This window comes from Sinohyriopsis cumingii, chromosome 10 (assembly GCF_028554795.1).
Source record: "Sinohyriopsis cumingii isolate HCF-2022 chromosome 10, ASM2855479v2, whole genome shotgun sequence".
In the NCBI taxonomy this organism is placed as follows: Eukaryota; Metazoa; Mollusca; class Bivalvia; order Unionida; family Unionidae; genus Sinohyriopsis; species Sinohyriopsis cumingii.
The window spans coordinates 59,926,500-59,948,589 of record NC_142970.1 but is presented as its reverse complement, the minus strand read 5'-3'; the positions used below and the strand labels follow the sequence as shown (position 1 = coordinate 59,948,589).

Sequence of the window (22,090 nt, the reverse complement as noted above, 5' to 3'; positions counted from 1 at the left end):
TATTTTCCCATGTGACTCAAAGAAAACATACTGGTACTCATTGTGCCTTTAGTAGTGTGATGGAAACATAGTATGTGAACATGTTACAGGAAATTTTAGTTTCCTTTATTAACAATGAAAATGCTTTACCATTTAAAACTTAATTTGTTCATTATGCTGACACAGCAAAATATTGTTCAACTTGTTGAAGTCAGAGTTTAGCATCCTTGTAAAAACCAAATAACATTAATTCATAAACAGAAATCATCAAGTTACTTGATGCTAAATCTCATTATGTGACAACTGGCTGCAATACTTTGTTTTCAAAGTACTGCTTTGCATTAACAAATTTGTATTATTTAAAAAGTAAATTGAGCACAAATAATGAAGCCTTAAAATCTGGTTGCTAGGAAGAAATCAGGTTGCTAGGAGAAATTCTGGCTGCTAGGAAGGAGCAACCTCAATATCTTACCTTCTTCTTCATTCCAAACCAGATTGAAAATGCAAAAAGTGGCAGCTATCTGGAGATTTGTATTGGTATGGAGCTAAAATATAAATAAGTATTAAATAGGGCTGGCATGTATTAACATGGAGCTGAAATATAAATAAGTATTAAATAGGGTTGGCATACATTAACATGGAACTAAAATATAAATAAGTATTAAACAGGGCTGGCATGTATTAACATGGAACTAAAATCTAAATAAGTATTAAACAGAGCTGGCATGCATTAACATTGGAACTAAAATCTAAATAAGTATTAAACAGAGCTGGCATGCATTAACATTGGAACTAAAATATAAATAAGTATTAAATAGGGTTGGCATGCATTAACATGGAGCTAAAAGAGAGATAATTATTAAGTAGGACTGGCATGCATTAATACAGTGACTCCATTCCATGACACTGAAAGCCATACAGAAATGAGTTGAGTACAGCAGCCATATACTGAAGAGTGTTCCAACATGGCTATGTCTTGAGAGATGGCTATTACACGAAAATATGAATTCACAATGTAACTCACTGATATGTCTTGAGAGATGGTTATTACATGAAAATATGAAATCACAATGTAACTCACTGATGTGTCCTGAGAAATTGATATTACATGAAAATATGAAATCACAATGTAACTCATTGATGTGTCCTTACAGATTGCTATTACATGAAAATATGAAATCAAAATGTAGCTGCTTTCTTGAGCAAAGAATTAAAGTGAATTAAAGTATTAATTTTAAAGTTTTCAGTTTAATGAGATGCATGACCATACTTGTGTTATGAGACATACAGCAATATTGTGAGTTACTTTATAGTGAGGCAACCATTTAATGAGATTTATGACCATACCCATGTTATGAGAGGACAGTAGTATTGTGAGGGACTTTAGAGTAAGGTAATCATTTAATTAGATTTATGATCACATTTGTGTTATGAGAGTGACAGCAGTATTCTGAGGGACTTTAGAGTGAGGTAATCATTTATTACAATCCATAACCACACCTGTGTTATATGGAATAGCACTCTAGTGAGGGACTGAATAATAAGGGACCAATTAAATTAGATGTATAATCATACCTATTCTGTAAGGAAGCCAGTATAGTGAGGGACTTTAGAGTGATGGACTAATTTAATGAGATCCATAACCACACATGTGCTTTAAGGGGGCCATCAGTACAGAGAGAGGCTGTATATTGAATGACCAATTTAAGGGATTCAAGACCAGACCTTAGTTACAAGAGGGGTAGCAGTAAAGAGAGAGGCTGTATTGCTGAAGACCAATGTGATGGGATAAACAAACATGCCTTTGTTATGGCTGTTGTTAGTGTTGTCGGGTTTAATGCCATATTTCAGCACACGATAGGCTATACATGGTGGCCAGTAATAATGGTGGAGGAAGAACCCGAGAAAACCCCGGAAAGAACCACCGCCTCACGAGAAGCTACTGGCAAGCTTTCTCACATACCCACATTGGCAGAATTTGAGACTCGAACCGACGCAGACAAAGGTGAGATGGCAGTGATCCGTAACGGAGAGCACTTTAGACCACCCAGGGCCCCCACCCTTTGTTATAGAAGAAGCACCATAATAGTGAAGGACTTAATAGTGACATACCGATTAACTGACGTCTAAGACCATACCTATCTAATAACAGAGGGTATTAGTATAGTATGAGACTTTGTAATGAGGGACCAATTTAATGGAATCCATGACCACATGTGTTGTAAGTGATAGCAACAGTATAGGAAGGGGCTTAATTTCTAGACTACTGTTGCTTTGAAAAATAAAATTCCAGGTTAAAATTTAGCACATGAAGACTAACACTTGAACAATATACATTTACCCAAAGATTGAACACCTTCAATTAAAAATGGCAAAGTGAAGGTACAATATATATTCCACCAAAGATTGAACACCTTCAATTAAAAATGGCAAAGTCCAGGTATAATATATATTCCAGCAAAGACTGAACACCTTCAATTAAAAATGGCAAAGTCCAGGTAAAATATATATTCCACCAAAGACTGAACACCTTCAATTAAAAATGGCAAAGTCCAGGTATAATATATATTCCACCAAAGACTGAACACCTTCAATTAAAAATGGCAAAGTCCAGGTATAATATATATTCCACCAAAGATTGAACACCTTCAATTAAAAATGGCAAAGTCCAGGTATAATATATATTCCACCAAAGATTGAACACCTTCAATTAAAAATGGCAAAGTCCAGGTATAATATATATTCCACCAAAGATTGAACACCTTCAATTAAAAATGGCAAAGTCCAGGTATAATATATATTCCACCAAAGATTGAACACCTTCAATTAAAAATGGCAAAGTCCAGGTATAATATATATTCCACCAAAGATTGAACACCTTCAATTAAAAATGGCAAAGTCCAGGTATAATATATATTCCACCAAAGATCGAGCACCTTCAAAGTCCAGGTACAATAATTATTTCCCCAATGGTCAAATACCTTCAATTAAAAATGGCAATGTCCAGGTACAATAAATATTTCCCCAATGGTCAAATACCTTCAATTAAAAATGGCAATGTCCAGGTACAATAAATATTTCCCCAATGGTCAAATACCTTCAATTAAAAATGGCAATGTCCAGGTACAATAAATATTTTGCCAAAGAGCAAACACCAATTAAAAATTTATAAATACAAGTACATGTACAATACATATTCCACCAAAGATCAAATACCTTCAATTAAAAATGACAAAGTCCAGGTGTAACAGGAATGATTTCTATCAAAAACATATATCTTGACATCACACAAAATTCATGCAGAATGTTCTTTTGAAAACAAATAAAAATGAATGAACTAGAAAGAAGCAATCTGTGTACTTGATAATATTCTGTGTACTCAAATTACATCAATCACCTTGATAATATTCAATGTATATAAATTACATTAATTAACTAATGTTTTGCTTTTTAACAACCTTTTCCAAAAACAGTAATATGGCTGAAGTATCCAAAACACTGCCAGTGATTTTATCTCTTCTTTTTGAATGCTGGTCTTTGATCTTACTGCCATTTGACTGCTGGTCTTTGAGCTTACTGCCATTTGAATGCTGGTCTTTGAGTATTCACTTAAAATGTGACTATAGCATCTAGAATCTTAGCATTGCTAACAAACGGAAATAACACAGTTGTCTCCCCATCTACTAAATGTTGGCAAGACAAAAAAATAGATATGTTATAATAATATGACAAATATAAGATTTCTGAAACCTTGTTATACTGCAAAATCTTCTTTATCACTATTATTTTAATAATAAATTCAGACTATTTTATTTCACAAGTATGATCTTGGGGAAATTTTAAAGGGAGGTAATAATTTTTGTTAGAACTGCCTTATCCACTCTATGAACAAATAGGTGAAAATGCAAAATCTTGGATCTTGGCATGTACTTAATGAAAATCTGTTACATACTTTGTCCTTAATGAAATCTGCATACAAGTTGTACCTAATGAAATCTGTTACATACTATGTACTTAATGAAATCTGTTACATACTATGTACTTAATAAAATCTGTTACATACTTTGTACTTATTGAAATCTTTTACGTAATTTGTACTTACTGAAATCTTTTACATACTTTGTACTTATTAAAATCTGTTACATGCCATGTAATTAGTGAAATCTGTTACATCATTTGTACTTAATAAAAACTGATACATACTTTGTACTTAATGAAATCTGTTACATAATTTGTACTTATTGAAATCTTTTACATACTTTGTACTTATTAAAATCTGTTACATACCATCTAATTAGTGAAATCTGTTACATCATTTGTACTTGATAAAAACTGATACATACTTTGTACTTATTAAAATCTATTACATAATTTGTACTTAATGAAATCTTTTACATACCATATACTTAATGAAATCTGTTCCATACCATATGCTGACTAAAATCTGTTACATGCCATATACTGAATGAAATCTGTTACGTACCATATAGTTCATCAGTTTCTTTAGGACATCTTCATTCTCCATGATGAAACATTTGGCTTGGTCCCCATCAGCAATATTGGCCAAGATGCAGAGGGTCTACAAGAGAGACATTTAGATGAATTAGTTATATTGGCCAATATGCAGAAGGTATACAGGGGAGAGACATTTGGATCAATTAGCTATACCATGGAACCCCACTATAACGCGATAACTGGGGTCGAAAAAATTGGATTGTGTTAATATCAGGGTTGCGTTAATGCAGGGTTTTAAAGAATATTACTTCTTCAGAGAACAACTCCTTGGCACATATAAGTGTATTCATGTCTAATGTATATGCTGAATAGGGTATCAACACCGTTTACTATTGTGCCGTCATGGCACGCAGTTCATCCATAATGCATGTAATTCCACTGAAAAATTGCACACAGATTTACAATATTTAATATTTTTGTCCCAGATCATTGTGTCTGAATTCAAAGTCTAATATACATCATGAAAAGAGTATTGACACCGTTAATTTGCCACCTAATATTGTACCATCGGGGCTTGCAATTAATCCATAATACATGTAATTCCATTGCAAAAATTCCATACATATTTAAACTATTCAATAATTTTGTTACAGATGATTATGTGTCTGAATTCAATGGAAAAAATTAACAGCAAAATTAGGATAAGAAAGACAAAGTACATGTACGGTTCATTAGGTTCCAGGGTCGATGAACGGTGTCTACAAATTTCATACTGCTAAACTTTTATTATATGCGTTTCCGTGTACATTTATCCATTGTAAATTCCCAATAATTAACACTTGTACAACTATTCATTTTGAACGACTATAGCAAGAATAATTAACAATCAACACATGGTTTCTGCATGCATGTAACTTTTACTTCAGATTTTGTGAATATTGAAAGAAACGTGTGAAAAATACTATACTAATCATTGCACAAAGTGCAGAGAATGACTTGTGTTTGTGAACATGCTTTTCCATAATGGTAAAATATTTTTATAAAAATAGGAAATTAATAATGAGTTTATATGAGTAAAACTAGAGAACTAAGTGCAGTAGACCTGCAATGGTCACGAGTCACTTTTATAAAAAAATTTAAGCTGAATGCATGTACAATTTCATGCCGTTTCAAATTCCAGCTAATAAAGCAGACATTATTTACTGGTCAACTGATTGCATCTAATAACATCATCAAGCCCTGGAAACATGTTGGTGGCTTTCGTTTTTTGATGTTTATTAAATTGTAAGAATCTGTTATCAACCACCGCATTGTCTGATGCTTAGTTGTGTATGCGGTTTAAAGAAGAAACACATGTCAGCTACTGTTTGAGCAACGATTGTATACAGACTTAACTGAAAACAATCATGAAGATGACTTACTGGCTTTACTCATGGATCAGTAATATGTCACATTTCCGATAATGTTTATTTTGGCATAACACTTCAAGAACCTGGTGATATTGTTAAATTTCAGAAGCCAAGCCACGATCATATTATATTCAAATTCATATGTTAACTCTTCCCCAAAATGATAATAAACATTTTACACACAATTTCTAGAACTTTTAAAAAAGTATTTTTCTGGGTACGAGAAAAATACATGTACATGTATTTAAATTTTGAGGAACCATGCCACGATCACATTAAATTCTAATTCATATGCAACCTCTTCCCCGTAATGATAATAAATTTTTTAGACACTATTTCATGTACTTTGAACCAAAAAATATTTTTTCATGTGTGAATGAATATACAAAATTTCGGAAGCCATGCCACAACTGCATTATATCCGAATTCACGTTATAGCGGGGTACATTATAGCAGGGTTGCACTGTATTATCCATGACACAGAGGGTCTACATGGGATCAATAGTTGGCTCAATTACACAAATTTGTGTAATCTATTCATATTCCAATGTTACAAATATTACATATTCTGAATGACACACAATTAGAGCCAAAATAATAAAAGCACAAAATATCACCTTAGAATGTCTTGAAATTTAGGTATAATGATCTTCCTAATGATTGTCATAGTTTTATTCAAATTAATTGAGTTTCACCATATACTGTGCACACACAATATGAAGACAGCGCTACATTACACAATGGGGTGGGAGATTCACTGATCCTAAAGCCATCTGATTAAACCATTATACAATAGGGTGGGAGATTCACTGAACCTGTAGCCATATGAATAAACTATCATAGAATGGGGCGTGAGATTCATTGATTCTAAAGCCATATGATTAAATCATTACACAATGAGGTGGGATATTCATTGATTCTAATGTGGTGGGAGATTCATTAAAGCATTATAATTAAACCATTACACAATAGCAGGAGAGATTCACTGATCCTGCAGCTAAATTATTAAACCATTATAAAATGGTGTGGAAGATTCATTGATCCTTGAGCCATATGTCTAACATATGGACTTCACTAAAATATAGGAGTCCTGGGAGGCAGAGTGGTCTAAAGTGCATGCCTTTGCTGATCAATGCCATTTCACTTCTATCTGTATGGGAACTAGTCTTAGGCTTGGCCAATATGGGCATGTGAAAAAGCTACCATGAGCATCCTTTAATTTGGCAGTTCTTACCCGGATTTTCCCAGGGTCTTCCTCCAACAGTTATCCTGGCTGTCATATAAAGTGTAACTTGCACTGAGAAATGTTGTTAAACCCAAATCAAGAACAACAACAAATATGTAAACACTGCATCATTACATGTGCAATATATATATATATAAAGTGAAAACAAAGATACATGGAAATTGTTTATTACTTAAGAGTTCTCATCATAAAAACTGTACATTATGATTTATATTAACCAATGATGACTTTGGATTGAATGAAATAAAAAGGATGATATTGCTGATAATGAAATTATAGATAGGACTGCATGAATGTTTTGTTGTTGTTGTAGGGTTTAATGCCATTTTTCAGCACAAGATAGACTATACATGGCGGCCAGTATAACTGGTGGAGGAAGAACCCTGGAAAACAACGGGAAACACCACCGACCCATGAGAAGCTACTGGCAGGCTTTCTCACGTACCCACATTAGCCGCATCTGAGACTCCAACCCACACAGATAGAGGTGAGATGGCAATGATCCAGAACAGTGAGCGCTTTAGACCACTCAGCCACTTGGGGTCTCAAAATGTTTTGTACCTGTTCTTTAACTTGTGTTGAGTGATCTCCCTCTAAAATGAACACTACGGCCTGCATGATCTGGTTTCCATGGACACTCATTATACTGTCTATATGCTACAAGCAGACAAGTGTAATGTTAATAATACAATTATTATTCAGCATATGCTACAAAGAAAATCAATGATGAAAAAAAAGATTTTTTCAAATATCAAACATTCAAATAAGTATTACAAAGTATGCATTAATTACTGCTTTAATAAAACTGGGTGTATAACAGAAGACAGTAAACTAAATTTTAATTAAGTACACATTACACATTCAGAATTCAAGAGGTATATCTTTTTTCTTCTTCTGTTTTCTGCCGTTTCCAATTCTAAATTTAAAAATCAAGTAAAGAAATGATGTGATATTTTGAGAGAAAATTGACAACATTGCTTTCAGGGACAAAGTGCCAGTGAAATAATGCCCCTGATAAGCATGCATTACATAAATTATAAATTAGGGAAGTTAACTATGACAATGAATTTTCACTAGCCCCAAAGATGAAAACCGTAGTTTTGTCCCCTGCCAAAAATTTAAATATTTAAAATGAGCCTAGGTTTATTGTATATAATGTCTTCCATCTAAAATAGACCTAGGTTTATTGTATACAATGTCTTCCATCCAAAACAGGCCTAGGTTTATTGTATATAATGTCTTCCATCCAAAATGTACTACATTTATTGTATATAATGTTTACTTATTCTACTGGGTTCCTTATTCATTACAGCAAGATACTCCAAAATCTCATTTGACTTGAAGAAACATTACTAAAAGCTCTATTATAAACCTATCATTTTATTATTTAATTTATTTTAAGCTCAAAGGGATTTTAAATTTTAGTGTAAATCATGAATAAACTTAGTTACCAATTTATTTGTTAAAATATTTCTTAAAAGTCCCAGAGTTTTCATCAAAACATTAGGATCTGGGTCTGACAGAAGTTTGAAAAGTTGCTCAGTTCCAAGTGCCTCTATGATCTGGGTCTTGATCTTTTGCTCAGCTTGAAATGTCATATTCTGTAAAATAGAAAGAAAACAGATGAAACTAATAATTAGAATCAATTCAATTCTTTTATCTTCAATGCATAAATTCTGCATTTGTGCATGAATCCATGTGTGTGTGTGTGTGTGTGTGTGTAACACAAAATATTAAACAGAATGGCTGCTAAAGATGTCATTAAATGGAAAGAAAGTTATCTGCATACACTGAAAAAAGAAACTGTGAATGAGCGCCGTTACTCAGGACCCTGGGATTGCACTTGCAATATGAAATAATCACCCATAGATGCAATTTAGAACTTTTGTATCATTGTCATATGAATTCTGATTAATCAGAGCACCCTGGCAAATATTCTTAAAAATGTAGGTCAGATAAACAACAGTTGCTGCAACTAGAGCTTTATCAGTTAAACAACAGTCCCTGCAACAACTACTTGGCTAGTCAAACAACAGTCCCTGCAACAACTACTTGGCTAGTCAAACAACAGTCCCTGCAACAACTACTTGGCTAGTCAAACAACAGTCAATGCAGCTACAACTTAAACAACAGTCACTTCAACTTGGTCAGTCAAACAATTGTCACTATAACTACAACTTGGTCAGTCAAATAACAATTACTGCAACTACAGCCTGGTCAGTTATACAAACGAACTGCAACTATAACTTGGTCAAACAACAATCACTGTAAATACAACCTTGTCCATCAAACAACAATCACTGCAACTACAGCTTTGTCAGTCAAACTACAAACACTGCAATTATAACTTGGTCTATCAAATAAAAATCACTGCAACTACAATTTGGTCAGGAAAACAAAAACCACTGAAACTTCAACTTGGTCCATCAAAAAAACAATCACTGCAACTAAACCTTGGTCAGTCAAACAGTCATTGCAACTACAACTTGGTCAAACAACAGTCACTTCAAATGCAACATCATCAAAAAAAACAGTCACTGCTACTAAAACTTGGTTTGTCACAAAAGTCAAAGCAACCACAACTCATTCAGTCAAACAAGTCACTGTGATTATAACTTGGTCTGTCAAACACTCACTGCAACTATAAATTTGTCAATCAAACAACAATCACTGTAACTAAAACATGGTCAGTCAAACAACAGTCACTGCAACTTCAACTTGGTCATTCAAACAACAGTCACAGCAACTACAACTTGATCAGTCAAACAACAGTCACTGCAACTGCTTTGGTATGCAGGAAAAAGAATACCTTGCTGTCTCTGGAACACTATGTAATGCCTTTTGCCAGTCAGTTAAAAAGTTCAAGTTGATAAAAAATAATATAATTCTGTGTAATAACAAGTGAGAAAGGCTACACAGATATATGGCTGCAAAAAACATAATTAATTTTTTGTAATAACAAGTGAGAAAGGCTACACAGATATACATCTGCACAAAATATAATTAATTCTTTGTAATAGCAAGTGAGAAAGGCTACACAGATATACATCTGCACAAAATATAATTAATTCTTTGTAACAGCAAGTGAGAAAGGCTACACAGATATATGGCTGCAAAAAACATAATTTTTTGTAATAGCAAGTGAGAAAGGCAAGACAGATATACAGCTGCACAAAATATAATTAATTCTTTGTAATAGCAAGTGAGAAAGGCTAGACATACAGCTGCACAAAATATAATTCTTTGCAATAGCAAGTGAGAAAGGCTAGACAGATATACATCTGCACAAAATATAATTAATTCTTTGTAATAGCAAGTGAGAAAGGCAAGACAGATATACAGCTGCACAAAATACAATTAATTCTTTGTAATAGCAAGTGAGAAAGGCTAGACATATACAGCTGCACAAAAGATAATTCTTTGTAATAGCAAGTGAGAAAGGCAAGACAGATATACATCTGCACAAAATATAATTAATTCTTTGTAATAGCAAGTGAGAAAGGCTAGACATATACAGCTGCACAAAATATAATTCTTTGTAACAGCAAGTGAGAAAGGCAAGACAGATATACAGCTGCACAAAATATAATTAATTCTTTGTAATAGCAAGTGAGAAAGGCTAGACATATACAGCTGCACAAAATATAATTCTTTGTAATAGCAAGTGAGAAAGGCAAGACAGATATACATCTGCACAAAATATAATTAATTCTTTGTAATAGCAAGTGAGAAAGGCAAGACAGATATACATCTGCACAAAATATAATTCTTTGTAATAGCAAGTGAGAAAGGCAAGACAGATATACAGCTGCACAAAATATAATTCTTTGTAATAGCAAGTGAGAAAGGCAAGACAGATATACAGCTGCACAACATATAATTAATTCTTTGTAACAGCAAGTGAGAAAGGCAAGACAGATATACAGCTGCACAAAATATAATTAATTCTTTGTAACAGCAAGTGAGAAAGGCTAGACAGATATACATCTGCACAAAATATAATTCTTTGTAATAGCAAGTGAGAAAGGCTAGACATATACAGCTGTACAAAATATAATTCTTTGTAATAGCAAGTGAGAAAGGCAAGACAAATATACAGCTGTACAAAATATAATTAATTCTTTGTAATAGTAAGTGAGAAAGGCTAGACATATACAGTTGCACAAAATATAATTCTTTGTAATAGCAAGTGAGAAAGGCTAGACATATACAACTGTACAAAATATAATTCTTTGTAATAGCAAGTGAGAAAGGCAAGACAAATATACAGCTGTACAAAATATAATTAATTCTTTGTAATAGTAAGTGAGAAAGGCTAGACATATACAGTTGCACAAAATATAATTCTTTGTAATAGCAAGTGAGAAAGGCTAGACATATACAGCTGTACAAAATATAATTCTTTGTAATAGCAAGTGAGAAAGGCAAGACAAATATACAGCTGTACAAAATATAATTAATTCTTTGTAACAGAAAATGATAAAGGCTAGATATATATCCAGCTGCACAAAATATAATTAATTCTTTGTAACAGCAAGTAAGAAAGGCTAGACAGATACAGGCAGCAAAAATAATGAAAAGAGCAGCATAGAAGGTTGCTGAAAAACATACAAGTTCACAGCAAATGTTTTTAATGGTTTCTTCTTTATCATAGTGTGGTCATGTTCTGTTTTGTAGCTATAACATTATTGCATGGAATCCATTTGTCATCTTTCAGTACAATTACCATGACCTACAAATCATGAGTTTTTCTTCCTTACCCCAAAATGTAAGCGATTCACAATGTTTGGCAGCTTTACATAGTGAAAAATTAGTAACAGAAAAAACATGAACAGCATACAATATAATATGTTCCGCATCAAGGCAGGCATGTCAAAATAAAGAGAGAGCTCTACCATAAGGCCCCAGATGCCATTTAGTCTGAGTGCAGGATCTGGATTTTTGGTCAGTCGTACCAAGATACTGACAGCTCCAGACTCCAAGATGTACTGAAACAAAGCAAACAACAGTCAGAACATACGAATATAAGCAGGTCAACTGAGTGGCATGATTTATAAAAGCACTGGATCTTCATATTGTCTTTTCTGACATTGCATATTGCAAGTTAAATCTAAAATATTGTGCATTAATTCATTTCTATATGTATCCATTTATGTGGTATGAAAGCAATGGCATTTATGTGGTATGAAAGCAATGACATTTATGTGGTATGAAAGCAATGGCATTTCATTTCGGGTCTTTACATTCATCTTTTAAATAAAATCCTCAAAAAACTTATTAAAAAAAATAATGAACTCACATTGGTTTGGTAAATCGGACAAATGTTATCATTTCCTTTACTTAAGAATTAAGCTGGTCATGGAATGCATTTTATCAAACTGACCCAGCTTTTCTGGGCCATAAGTAAAACCCTACGATATATAATATAATGTATAATGTATGAATGAAGTACATATGTATATACTGAGGTCGAAAACAAACCCCTAAAAGAAGTTAAAAATTCACATGCCCATTCAGGCAGGCAAATACAAAAATCTTTAACTTGCCCATTCAGGCAGGCAAATAAAAAAATCTTTAGCTTGCCCAGAATAAATCATACTCAGCCTCTTTATTATATAAATATAAAAGCTATTGTCTACCATGAGCAAGGTTTTTCCTGCAAAGTCAGAAATATACTTGGTATGGTCTCTGAATCAGCAATATTATTGACAGAACATCTTTTTTATTTGTCAGAAACACTGATTAGTCATGAATCAGCAATCCAATGAAAGGGTGAGTGATTAGAAAATTCTCTCAACCACTGTAAATTTTCACCTGCCATTTTACCTTGACCCTTCTCAGAGACCCTAGGGAATTCATATCCCCAAGGGAATTCATACCCCTCTTGCAATCTATTTAACAAGCTTGATAAACTCCAGAAGACTGTGCAACATAAACATCAATGGATGGACAGATAGATGGATGGATGGTATAAGAATATTACTAACAAAGCATAAGAGATGGAGAAAAAAAACAAACAAATGCATACCAGATGGACATTTGATGAAGATGTGACTGATATGTCTGGCATGGAAATACAAGAAACTTGGTAGTTATCCTGCCCTCTTCAAGAGAGTGAGAGGTTATCCATGCCTCCCATCTCCAACAGACTATCAAAAGGTCAGATGTAAAATAAAATGACTTTTTCATTATTTTCTGACCAAATTTTACACATGAAGTCACAGCACAAAGAGTCACCATATCCATTACAAATGTATCATTCTTAGTCCAAGATTATTCTGACCTTTCCTGGCCCATTGAGGTATTTTGACAATTATGCTGGAGTGTGTGTCTGTGTGTGTAGTTATGTCAGAGTGCACTGCCTATCAACATGTTTAAATTTGTGGTGCTGACGTATGGTAGCCACTTACTCCTTGCTATAGTCAACTTAAATGACCACCGAGCCACCGCAACAAATTTACAGAAAGATGATTTATCTTCTCAGAAATTGCAACCATATCATTTGATATCTTAAATTTACTGACATACAAGCATGTTAATTGATGTCTTTAATTTAATGACACACAAGTATGTCATCTGATGTCTTAAATTTACTGACACACAAGCATGTCAAATGATGTCTTTAATTTACTGACAAACAAGCATGTCAACTGATGTCTTTAATTTACTGACACACAAGCATGTCAACTGATGTCTTTAATTTACTGACAAACAAGTGTCAACTGATGTCTTTAATTTACTGACACACAAGAATGTCAATTGATTCTTTAATATATGGACACAAGCATGTCAACTGATGTCTTTAATATATTGACACACAAGTATGTCAACTGATGTCTTTTATTTACTGACACACAAGCATATCAATTGACATCTTTAATTTACTGACACACAAGCATGTCAACTGATGTCTTTAATTTACTGACACACAAGCATGTCAACTGATGTCTTTAATTTACTGACAAACAAGTGTCAACTGATGTCTTTAATTTACTGACACACAAGAATGTCAATTGATTCTTTAATATATGGACACAAGCATGTCAACTGATGTCTTTAATATATTGACACACAAGTATGTCAACTGATGTCTTTTATTTACTGACACACAAGCATATCAATTGACATCTTTAATTTACTGACACACAAGCATGTCAACTGATGTCTTTAATTTACTGACACACAAGATGTAACAACAGTACTGATGACATTTACCTGGTACTCCCTTTACATTGTTAGTTTATGTTGGTGTCATTTGACTACCACATTGATGTGCTAGTTTTTGTTGGTGACATTTGACTACTGCATTGACATGTGCTCTCTACAGAATAAGGAATCTGACTTCTGAAAGGTTGCTGCAACAGCAACAGGTTTCTGCACACTGTTTTCAGAACAAATGCTTTAAATGTGTCCTTCATTTTTTTAATAAACATTATGTGACTTTTGTTTCATATTTTCAATTTTTGTTGTACAAGATCTGAAAGGGCTTTTTTGTTGGTATAACATGGCCAATGGATCACTGATGATTTGATAGCTATGTTGGCTTTGAGATCTTATTTAATCATGTGACTAGCAATGTAACTGGGGAGTATGAGGTCAAATTTTATTTGTCTGTGAATGAATTAAGAGTGTACATACATACATACATACATACATACATACGTACATACTTTGAATGTGATAAATCAAGATACATGTAAAGTCATTTGGAAAATAATCCTTTGTCTAGGTAAGGTATCTTCTGAAATTCATTTCATTCTGGAAGAACTATAAAATGGATTAGGTAAAAAAAAAATCAATATTAAAACATCTCACCTTAGAGTGGCCACTCACCTCTCTTCCAGGTGAGAACTCCAGCAGCAGGTTACACAGGGTGGATGATGTGACTTTCAAAACCTCCTCTGGGCATTCTTGGACAAGCTGACAAAAATAGTAGCAAGACATATATGTAGGATAGTACTGTTCCCTCTGACAAGCCCTAAAGTGGGCTGGGTGGGTGACATAATGTTCCCTCTAATAAACCCTAAAGTGGGCTGGGTGGGTGACATAATGTTCCCTCTGATAAACCCTAATGGGGGCTGGGTGGTTGGGTGACATGTTTCCTATAATAAACCCTAATGGGGATGGGGGGGGGCATAATATTTCTTTTGATAAACCCAAAATGGGCAGGGGCATAATCCTCCCTACAATAAACCCTAAAGGGGTGGGTGCATAATGCTCCCTATAATAAACCTTGAAAGGGGTGGACGATATTTTTCTCCATGTGATAAACCAAAAAGGGCTTGGGGAGCATCCTGCAAATATTTTACAAAACTATAAATGTCTTCATGACACACAATAGCACCTGAAATTACCTACATGCAAACTTTAACTGATGTGTGAGACAGATGGATGTATTAAAAAGACATGAGTGACACTATGTGCCACTACAATTGACTTAGTGGGACTTAAAAAGTGTAGATTAATACTTAAGTAAAATTGTTTTCTCCAGTTTATTAAGTAGAAAGATGATATATGATTTTTATTTCCTTTAATAAAGCCTGATATCACACAGCTAGTTTACAATACTGTTGAACAACATACTAAACAGATATATGAACTGTTATAAGAACACAACCATATGTAAAGTACTTTTCAATCTTGATATCATTATGATTTTATCTACTGTATCAAAACAATAATTAATATATAATGTCCAATGACAAACTATAGAGAAATGAACTGGGACACTTTTATTTAAGAAAGTTAATGATAAACCCACCCAAAACTAAAAACAAAAATAATAAGATCACCTTTCAAGTATTTACAAGCAAGCACTATGCATATATGTATAACATAAGGTGTGCCTTCAGGGATTATAGAACAGTATAATGTATACTTGTATAACATAAGGTGTGCCTTCAGGGATTATAGAAAAGTATAATGTATACTTGTATAACACAAGGTGTGCCTTCAGAGATTATAGAAAAGTATAATATATACTTGTATAACATAAGGTTTGCCTTCAGGGATTATAGAAAAGTATAATGTATACATGTATAACAAGGTGTGCCTTCAGGGATTATAGAAAAGTATAATGTATACATGTATAACAAGGTGTGCTTTCAGGGATTATAGAAAAGTATAATGTATACATGTATAAGATATGCTATGCCTTCACAGATTACAAGAAAGTATCATGTGTATAAGTACAACTTAAGGTATGTCTTCTGGGATTATAGGAATGCATAATGTGTATATGTATACCATAGGATCAACCTTCAGGGATTATAGGAAAGTACCATGTGTACAAGAATAACATATGGTGTGCCTTCAGGGATTATAGGAAAGTACCATGTGTACATGTACAACATAAGGCCAGCCATTCCTGATCATTACAGAAAAAGGGCTCACTGGTGGCCAAGTACATTCATCTTGAGAGATCACATCTCCGTCCAATGTGTTCAAGTCCCAGCTAAGCAAGCATGGGTTTCTGAGAAAGCTTGCCAGGAGCTTTGCATAAGTTGATGGTTCTTCTAGGGGTTTTCCAGGGTTCTTCCTCTACCAAATATACCTGCTGGCATATCATGTGCTGAAAAATTGCTTTAAACCCCACCAACAAAACTATTACAGGAAAACTACGCAAATAAAATCCACTGCCTAGGCATCAAAACTAACAGCAAATAAAATTCAAAGAAACTCTTATCCACATAATGATAGGGTAATGCCAGCATTATATTGGCACAGAAATAATTCTCACGAAGATAAAAAAATTGCAAAACCTTTCAATGGGAAATAAAAGCCTTATTTCAGGGGATCTGTGAAAGTTCTGTGTAGTTTCATGGTGGAACAAAATCCTTATTTCAAGGGATCTATGAAAGTTCTGTGTAGTTTTATGGTGGAATATAAGTCTTATGTCAGGCGATCTATGAAAGTTCAATGTATTTAAATTTATGGTGGAACAAAAGCCTTATTTCAGGGGATCTATGAAGTTCAATGTATTTTTATGGTGGAATAAAAGCCTCTTTTTACGAAATCTATAGAAGTTCTATAGAGTTTTATCATGGAATAAAAGCCTTATTTCAGGGGATCTATGAAAGTTTTATATTGTTTATGGTGAAATAAAAGCCTTATTTCAAAAGATCTATGAAAGTTCTTTGTAGTTTTATGGTGGAATAAAAGCCTCATTTCAGAGGATCTGTAGAAGTTCTAAGTAGTCTTATGGTGGAATAAAAGTCTCATTTCAGAGGATCTGTGGAAGTTCTAAGTAGTCTTATGGTAGAATAAAAGCCTCATTTCAGAGGATCTGTGGAAGTTCTATGTAGTTTTATGGTGGAATAAAAGACTTATTTCAAAGGATCTATGAAAGTTCTGTGTAGTTTCATGGTAGAATAAAAGCCTTATTTCAGGGGATGTATGAAAGTTCTGTGTAGTTTCATGGTGGAATAAAAGACCTATTTCAGGGGATCTATGAAGTTCAATGTATTTTTATGGTGGAATAAAAGCCTTATTTCAGGGAATCTATGAAAGTTCTGTGTAGTTTCATGGTGGAATACAAGCCTTATTTCAGGGGATCTATGAAAGTTCTTTGTAGTTTTATGGTGGAATAAAAACCTCATTTCAGAGGATCTGTGGAAATTCTATGTAGTTTTATGGTGGAATAAAAACCTTATTTCAGGGGATCTATGAACCTTCTATGTAGTTTCATGGTGGAATAAAAGCCCTATTTCAGGGGATCTATGAAAGTTCAATGTAGATTGATGGTGGAATAAAAGTTTTGTATCAGGTGATCTTTGGAAGTTCTATATAGTTTTATGGCGAAAAAAAGCTTTACTTCAAGGGATCTATGAAAGTTCTTTGTAGTTTTATGGTGGAATAAAAGCCTTATTGAGGGGATCTATGAAAGTTCTGTGTAGTTTCATGGTGGAATAAAAGCCCTATTTCAGGGGATCTATATGTAGTTTTATAGTGGAATAAAAGCCTTATTTCAGGGGATTTACAAACGTTCAATATAATTTTATGGTGGAATAAAAGCCGTATATCAGGGGATCTATGAACATTCTATGTAATTTTATGGTGGAATAAAAACCTTATGTCAGGGGATCTATGAACGTTATATGTAATTTTATGGTGGAATAAAAGCCCTATTTCAGGGGATCTATGAAAGTTCAATGTAGATTGATGGTGGAATAAAAGTTTTGTATCAGGTGATCTTTGGAAGTTCTATATAGTTTTATGGTGAAATAAAAGCTTTATTTCAAGGGATCTTTGAAAGTTCTTTGTAGTTTTATGGTGGAATAAAAGCCTTATTGAGGGGATCTATGAAAGTTCTGTGTAGTTTCATGGTGGAAATAAAACCTTATTTCAGGGGATCTATGAAAGTTCTTTGTAGTTTCATCGTGGAATAAAAGCCCTATTTCAGGGGATCTATTAAAGTTCTATGTAGTTTTATGGTGGAATAAAAGCCTTATTTCAGGGGATCTATTAAAGTTCTTTATAGTTTTATGGTGGAAATAAAACCTTATTTCAGGGGATCTATGAAAGTTGTTTGTAGCTTCATGGTGGAATAAAAGCTTTATTTCAGGGGATCTATGAAAGTTCTACGTAGTTTTAAGGTGGAATAAAAGTTTTGTATCAGGTGACCTTTGGAAGTTCTATATAGTTTCATGGTGGAATAAAAACCTTTGTATCAGGGGATCTATGAAAGTTCTATGTAGTTTTATGGTGCAATAAAAGCCTTTGTATCAGGAGATCTGTGAAAGTTTTAATTAGTTTTATGATGGAATAAAAGTCTAATTTCAGGGGATCTGTGGAAGTTCAATGTAGCTTTAAGGTGGAACAAAAGCCCTGTATCAGGGGATCTAAGTTCAGTGTAGCTTTAAGGTTGAATAAAAGCCTTATTTCTGGGGATCTATGGAAGTTTTATTTAGATTTTGGTGGAATAAAAGCCTTATTTCGGGGGATCGATGGAAGGTCTTGTAGGTTTATTGGGCAATTTGCAGTTTTACAGGCTTTACTGATGTATTACCAGTAAAACTCAAATGTGAAAGTAAAACCATATTAACTTCTTAAAACTGATAAACAGAAGACCGTCACATTAAAAGTAGATGCAATTATGATTTGGTATAACTATAACAATGACTATATTCAGGTACCTAACAATGTAGTCCAAGTTCCTCTGACCCTTGCCACCCCAATTTTGATATTTGGACATTTATGTTGGGGTGTAGGGTCAGAGTCCATTCCCTATCAAAAAGTTGGAATTTGCTGACATGATTTGGTGTTGGCATGGGGGAGCAGCTTACTAGCCAGCCCAGCAAAGTTGAACGATTTTTCATCAACATATACCTGCATAAAATTATAGCCAGTCAGTGACACAAAACAGACTGAAATCATAAAATAATGAAACAATGAACCTAACAATTTTCAAATTTTGTTTCATTGCTACACAAATTCATTTCAATAATTCTTAAATTTAATGTTCCTGTAAAACAACCATAGAAACAAACTGTAAGGGGATGTAACTCATATTGGTCTTTCCTGTAGCTTCCTTCATGCAACACCCATTTATGATTATGCAGACAAAAAAAACCTTATTTGCACTGACAGTCACTTTAGCTGTATAAACTTAAATAGACTATAGTCTAATGAACTAATATTAGTTGTACATTTTTATTTGGATTTATAACTAGGCATCTACTTACCCTCATAAGAGGTTTCCACACTGCATGGTCCTGGAAGGTTGTTCTAAGCTGCTGTACTGAGCGAGACAGACTGTGGAGACACCGCACTGCAGCCATTGCTACTTTGTAGTTCTCAGAGTTCAAACCACACACAATGTGCTCCATCAAGTTATTTGTCTCTATTACCTGCACAAGAATTGTGATGGTACATGAATTTAAATGATTTTTATTTGTCTCTATTACTTGTATAAGAATTTCGTGTTGTAGATGCATGAATTAAAAGATTTATTAGGGTAAAGTTGTTTGTCTCTATTACCTGCATAAGAACTGTGTGTAGATACATGAATTTAAATGACTATTAATGTCACCAAGATTTACAACAAATGTACAAAAAAGACCTCTTTAATTAGACCATACTTGAAAATAAGACCATGCTTTTTGATTTAAAAAAAATGTCCCCTATAAGACAATACATAATAATAAGATCACACTTGATAATACCATACTTGATAACAAGATCAAACTTGATAATACAATATTTTACAATTTAGAAAAAGTCCCCTATAATAAGAACATCCACGATGACAAGACAATACTTGATAATAAGACAATACTTGATAAATAAGACCTTACTTGATAATAAGACAATACTTGATAAATAAGACCTTACTTGATAATATGGCCATGCTTGATAAATAAGACCATACTTGATAAATAAGACCACACTCAATTATAACATCTCACTTCATAATAAAACCACACTTGATAATAAGACAATACTTGATAATAATACCATACTTAATAATAAGAAAATTCTTGATAATAAGACCACACTTGATAATAAGACCACACTTGATAAATAAGACATTCTTGATGATTTACAGCCACTTTTTACTTCAGAAAGCTTTTACAAGAGTGACACCAAATCCAATTATCTGCACAGCAAACTAACATAAACACTTTCCAAAACCCTAACAACAACACTTTCCAAAACACTACTAACATCAACACTTTCCAAAACACTACTAACATCAACACTTTCCAAAACACTAACATCAACACTTTCCAAAATACTACTAACATCAACACTTTCCAAAACACTACTAACATCAACACTTTCCAACACACTACTAACATCAACACTTTCCAAATACTACTAACATCAACACTTTCCAACACACTACTAACATCAACACTTTCCAAATACTACTAACATCAACACTTTCCAAACACTTCTAACATCAACACTTTCCAAAACACTACTAATATCAACACTTTCCAAAACACTACTAACATCAACACTTTCCAAAACACTACTAACATCAACACTTTCCAAAACACTACTAACATCAACACTTTCCAAAACACTACTAATATCAACACTTTCCAAAACACTACTAACATCAACACTTTCCAAAACACTACTAACATCAACACTTTCCAAAACCCTTCTAACATCAACACTTTCCAAAACACTGCTAACATCAACACCTTCCAAAATACTAAATTCAACACTTTCCAAAACACTTCTAACATCAACACTTTCCAAAACACTACTAACATCAACACTTTCCAAAACACTACTAACATCAACACTTTCCAAAACCCTAATAACATCAACACTTTCCAAAATACTACTAACATCAACACTTTCCAAAACACTACTAACATCAACACTTTCCAAAACCCTTCTAACATCAACACTTTCCAAAACACTACTAACATCAACACTTTCCAAAACACTACTAACATCAACACTTTCCAAAACAGTTGCAAAGTTGGCTTCTTTGGTCTATTTTAGAAAAATACTTGTTAAGCTGCAGATATTGGAATGAAAATTTACTATAAACAAATTTAACTGTTAATATCTATTCTTCGCATGCAATTAACTGAATGAAACAGATCATTTGAGTTGATGACAATGTCACAATTATTAGTTCCTTTGAAAGCATCATAATATTTATTGTTTTTGTTGTGCTATAATATTGAATTTGTGAAATTCACATCGGATAGGGAATTTGCTTGAAGTCCACAATATACAGCAATACTTCTTGGATTTTTTTCTTATGGAGTCAAATCTCTCAATGAACATTAAAAGGCCAAATCTGCAAATAAGTGGGCAAAATATGTTCATGACATAGAGTGAAAAATGCTAAATAAAATTCATCGACACTAAATGCCCAAGTCTGTCATATAACACTATGTTGTTTTGTAAAGACATGAAATCTAAGTTACTACTTACCCATCATTCAACTGTACTAGTTCATTCATTTGTACGATCCTGTCTTGAATGCATTATTTATTGTATTTAATTCATTAATTGTACAAACTGGCTTGAC

General features: G+C 33.4%; 1 protein-coding gene across 2 annotated transcripts in view; it reads right to left on the bottom strand.

The window, feature by feature from the left end:
* LOC149790215 (armadillo repeat-containing protein 8-like) overlaps positions 1-22,090 on the bottom strand; it is an 89,386-nt gene that overhangs the window by 6,129 nt on the left and 61,167 nt on the right. The window contains exons 12-18 of one of the 2 annotated variants that reach the window (XM_089972230.1): positions 19,773-19,937; positions 14,905-15,009; positions 11,985-12,077; positions 8,541-8,690; positions 7,651-7,746; positions 4,463-4,558; positions 452-524 (exon numbers count right to left, since the gene is read on the bottom strand). In XM_089972230.1, the coding sequence (XP_089828356.1) occupies positions 452-524; positions 4,463-4,558; positions 7,651-7,746; positions 8,541-8,690; positions 11,985-12,077; positions 14,905-15,009; positions 19,773-19,937 (778 nt within the window). The remainder of the gene's footprint in view (positions 1-451; positions 525-4,462; positions 4,559-7,650; positions 7,747-8,540; positions 8,691-11,984; positions 12,078-14,904; positions 15,010-19,772; positions 19,938-22,090) is intronic. The other variant, XM_089972231.1, reaches the window with a different exon arrangement.